Raw genomic sequence first — 4,864 nt, 5'->3', positions numbered from 1 at the left:
TAGGGCTGGTCTTGAACTCACTATGTAGCCCAGGTTGGCCTCAAACTTGGAAGGATCCTCCTGCCTCAGCCTCCCAAATGCTGGGATCACAGATGTGCACTGCCATGGCTGGTATAGGCAGTCTAATTCTTGAAACACTAAAATCCTCAGTTTACGGAGAAGGAAACAGAACAAAATTTTCTGTTTTCCATCTTAATGAAGGAAACCAAGCAAAACAGAAGGAAGAAATGATCTCCCCACCCTGAAAAGCCACAGGAAGTACTTGTCATCTTTAAAGTGCTCGTGGAAAGCAAGGCACTTTCAGGCGCCAGGGCACAGACCCAAAGGTGGCGTTTGGATTCCGCGTGCGTCTATGCTAATTCTGTCTCTCCAGCCTATTATTCAGGCCTTCGCAGGACAGATGTGCCGTTTTACGGGGCCATAATCCACTCGGTGGGTGGATAACCAAGAGGCCTTGGTCGTCCTCATTTACTCCAGTAAGAAGACCAGACGATAGCCCTGTAAAGCAGCATGGGACCCACGCCCTGATTCCTGCAGAGTGCAGCCTTGGAACCGCACACCAAATTCATAAAATCCGCCCACCTCCCCCGGCTTGGAGAAATGCCTCAGTTAGGCTCAGGCTGAACTAAACGCCCAGAGGCCAGAGTGGGCGTGTGAATGGGGTGGCGAGAGCGTGGGGAGGTTCCTCGGAGGCCAGGGTTGCAGGCTACACAGGTGTTCATGGGAAAGCACAACGGGAGAAAATTCTAATTAAGTCTTGATGGAAAGCTGCGTGCTACGGTCCTCGCGAAGAATGCCTTGGCAGGTCTTTGTTTTTTACCTCCACCTCTGTGTGCACAACCCTAACCGACCTTCTTGTGGCTCGAGGTGGCCCAGCGCGGGGTCCCGGAAGTCCTGAGTAAGGGCAGCACTGGCTTCGGAGGGCCGCCCTGTGCAGCTGAGACCTAGGAAGGGCTGAGCCCTGCAGGGTTAGGACGCGGCTCTCCAAGACACCTGCTCCCGTGCCAACAGGTAGACAGGAGAGTAGAGATGAGGGGCTGTGACTGGTACAGCGAAAGAAGGAATGAAAAGCACACCTGTAATCCCAGCGCTTGGGAGGCCGAGGCAGGAGGATCGCTGTGAGTTTGAGGCTAGCCTGGGCTTGCATTCAAGCCCAACATGAACTATATAGTGAGATCCTGTCTCAAAAAAAAAAAAAAAAAGTAATGAAAAGAACATAAGTAACAGGATAGTAACTTTGGATTCTGAGTCACTGTCTGTCCATTTAATTTTTCTTTTTCTAATAGACTAAAGAAGCCCCCTTGTTATCTTAACACAAAGGTCTCTGATGCAGGCTTGCAGCATTGAGATCCAAGCATTAGCTGGAATATTAGCTGTGGCTCCAACTCTTTTTTTTTTTTGCCCTGGGGATTGAACCCAGGGCCCTTGCACTGAGCTACACCCCCAGCCCCTTTTTATTTTTTTATTTTGAGACAGAGTCACAATAAGTTGCTAAGTTGCCGAGGCTAGACTTGAACTTATGAATCATCCTGTCTCAGCCTCCCAGAGTGCTGGGATTATAGCTCCAACTTTTCCTAGTCACATAACCTTGGAAGATCCCTTACCTACTTTGGACCTCAATTTTCTAATGCAGAACAGGGCTTAGGTCACATGACACATAGAATAAGTATTTGTAAAAGAGGAAACAAATGAACCTGCAAAATGAGAATATAACAGGGACCTCAGAGATGCCTTCTGGTCCCAACCCGCACCAGAACTATGATTTGTTTGCCAGGGAATAATGTCTGTGGTCTTTCTGCCTCTCTTTCGTAAGTGTGGCCTGTGGGCTCGTGATCATTACCCCGTACAATCTTAGCTTGCATGTGCTTAGCACCCTAAGTAACGCCTCTCGGTTATGTTAGTTCAAGGAGGGTGCCTTGCGCATTAACCTGAGAATACAGTTTTCTAAAATGATAATTAGTTACCAGAGCATAGTACTGCTTTTAAAGTCCAATGCAATATTTCAAAAGCCATATAATGAACTATTTAAATTTTCCTTCCACGGTTGTTTTCTGCTTGACTTCAACAGTTCAATGAATAGTTTTCCATATTTTGCATCTGATGTATTTTTCTTCCGCCTTAAAATGCTGAAGGCTTTTTTTTTTTTTTTTTTAATTCCCCTCCTCCTTAGGAGGAAGAAAGAAATCTTTCCCCTGCAATTTTCTTTGGCTCTCTCCAAAGTTGGGCAGGAAAGTCAGTGTAATTCAGGTAGAATCTAAAAATGTTCTTGTTGTACAAGGGTGTGCGGAAAGGAAGCCTATAATTTCCGAGCATTCTCGCAGGAAGTTTGTATTCTCTGTTTTGCAGGGAGCCTTTACTTTCCAAGGGAGTATGATCGACATGCCGTTACTGAAGCAGGCCCAGAACATTGTTACGCTTGCCACATCCATCAAGGAAAAATCATCTGTTAAATGAGGCGCTCATCAGGTGGGCTAACATATAGAGCGGATTTCTTAAGGCCAAACTGTACACTCAGGCGTGCCGGCCTGGGGCCCGCTGCATTTACGGGGCAGTTGTTGTTGTTGTTGTTATTGTTCTTCTTGCTGTTGTTGTCTTATTGGCCAAGTGATTCCTCTAAAAATGAGCTTTCTTCCTTTGCCACCCCTTAAGCTTATTATGATCTTGTAGTTTCCTAATGTGTTGCAAACATGGACTTAGGATTTCACTGGGAGAGAAAATCATGGAAGGAGATGGACGTGGGCGGAAGTTAGCTGTTCCGTGAGACAGATCTTTGTCGAATCCTATACTCCCTCTTGGAGTATGTGCTTGCCACATTATTCATCCGTACAGCTGACATCACAGATAATTTTAAGGCCAGGCTTTTTAAAAAATAAGGGTAAAATCCGGGGGTTTTGTGTATTTCACTAGCAATCCTATAAAACAGAGATGCCACGGGAAACATTATGGAGTATTATATAGGCTTGTAAAGCTACCGTCTAAAAATAAACTTCCAAAACTTATTCCTGTTAACCTCCATCCCCCAACTGCACCATCCCTACCCTCCAGCTGCTGGACGGTGAGGCCGAAAGAGCTCATGGGGTGAATGCTTTGGGTCAACAGTTACCGGCAATTAAAAAATAAATGTGCGGGAACACAAGACCATCCTTTCTCCCTTTTCTTTTCCCACTTTAACTGTTCGCCATTGAGGCCATTTCCCCTGTAAATGCATGGGGGGGACAGGGCTCCCTCGGCCATAAACTTGTGGTGTCTCCGAGGACACAAAGCCAGGGCACCAGGCTGGTGCGTATGGCCCCCTGCGAGATTTGCATCACATTAGAGATGCTGCTACAGGTCAGATGGGTGGTGTGGTTAACGGGCTTAGTAAAGCTGTTTTGAAGAGGTTAACCCAGCTTGTAGTAAGGGTAAATAAACATAACAACCGGCCTTTGTTCCCTATTCAGCACGTACTCTTATATTGAAGGCTAAAGGGTATTGAAGCCGCAGAGGATCAGCTTGTGCGTGCCAGAGGACGCCAATGAAGTTTGAAACACCAACAATCAGAGATTTTGTTTCTGTTCCTCATTAAATCATGAGCTTTTGTGTAGAGACTCTGGACGACTGTTCTTTAAGAAATTAACAGAATGGGAAGTTTTAAACTCTACACCAACCTTTTCACGACCTACACAGCAGCGACCTGCTACTCTTAGACAAACACCGCGGGGAAGGCTGTTCTGTTTATTTAAATTTGTAAATAGAAAACAGTTGTGCCTTCAGTTTCATTTTTCACCTCCTCCTACGCCCTCTTGGTGTGTTCCCTTCGTGGCCTCGAGCGTGGGCCCAACCGGGTCCTTCCTCTGGGTCCCACAAGAACCCCCCAGAGAGGTGAGCAGAGCGAAGGCCTGTCACGAGCGACGACATCATGACACCAAGACCAAGCAGGGAGAGGTCACCACTTGGTCTGGGGCGGGCAGGAAGGGGAACTCCCATCCAGGGACTCCTGAAGGAACTTACGCGGGCAACACATATTCTTGAGACACCAACTGATATTCCCAAATAGGGGATTCAAGGAGACAGCTCCTCAGCTTTGTGCAGCCTTTCCTGTGCAGCCTCCCCACCCCCTGAGGCATCGTCCCCTCCACCTGGGTCGTCCTGTGCTTCCCCAGAGTTTCCGGAAAGGCAGGTGGTAGCCGCACCACTCCCACTCCTCCAGGAGTGGCAGGCACCTCGACAACCTCAGAGGTGACCAGCGTCCAGCCAAGCCACGACCCTGGACTGCAGCCCAGGCCTCGGGGAGCTGCGGGGATGGAGACGGGCAGTCCTGGCCAGTGCATCTCTGCGCAGGGCGAGGAACAGGAGTGCCCAGAGCAGGAGGAAGGTCAGACACCCGCCAAGAGGGGTCACGGGCAGCCTCTGGCGTGAGGAGGAAAGGGTACACATTCTGGTCTCCACCCCAGCGATGCAGGTAGCCCCCAGCCCCACACAGGTGGCCTCCTCAAGCCAGGGCCCCCCACCTTCAGGGCTGGTCCCACAGGAAGCCCGAAAGCGGAAGGAAGAGGGTGTTGGGGTCATAGGAAAAGCAACGTGGCCTCCTGCCCCTCACTCCCCATCAAGTTAGACAGCTCGCTGCGCGCCGCTCCCAAACGACTTGGTTCAGACAAAGCCACCTCACTAAGTTTCCCCAGCATCAGCCCCATCTTCCTGGTAACCAGCCGTCCCCACTGTGGTAGGACCATGAGACTGAGACCGCGGTGCTGTTCTCAGAGCGGAGACCCTACCCACGGTCCCGGAAGAGTCACTCACAGCCACAGCCCCCAAGCACCTCAGGCCTGGACACACAGAGCTCCGAGACAGAAAGTGCTGGGACAGGAAGCTGCCCCTCTGCGTC

The 4,864-nt window shown here is 49.6% G+C and overlaps 1 protein-coding gene across 1 annotated transcript in view; it reads left to right on the top strand.

The window, feature by feature from the left end:
* The window catches only part of Clybl (citrate lyase beta like), a 203,527-nt gene extending 199,939 nt beyond the window's left edge, over positions 1–3,588 (top strand). Inside the window, exons 10-11 of the mRNA XM_005374232.2 lie at positions 2,347–2,466; positions 3,441–3,588. Of these exons, the coding sequence (XP_005374289.1) occupies positions 2,347–2,454 (108 nt within the window). The 3' untranslated portion in view covers positions 2,455–2,466; positions 3,441–3,588. The remainder of the gene's footprint in view (positions 1–2,346; positions 2,467–3,440) is intronic.
* The last annotated feature ends 1,276 nt before the right edge of the window (positions 3,589–4,864 follow it).

The sequence above is a fragment of the Chinchilla lanigera genome, unplaced genomic scaffold, assembly GCF_000276665.1.
Source record: "Chinchilla lanigera isolate Chin_1 unplaced genomic scaffold, ChiLan1.0 scaffold00003, whole genome shotgun sequence".
NCBI lineage: Eukaryota > Metazoa > Chordata > Mammalia > Rodentia > Chinchillidae > Chinchilla > Chinchilla lanigera.
This window is presented reverse-complemented; position numbering and strand designations above follow the sequence as displayed.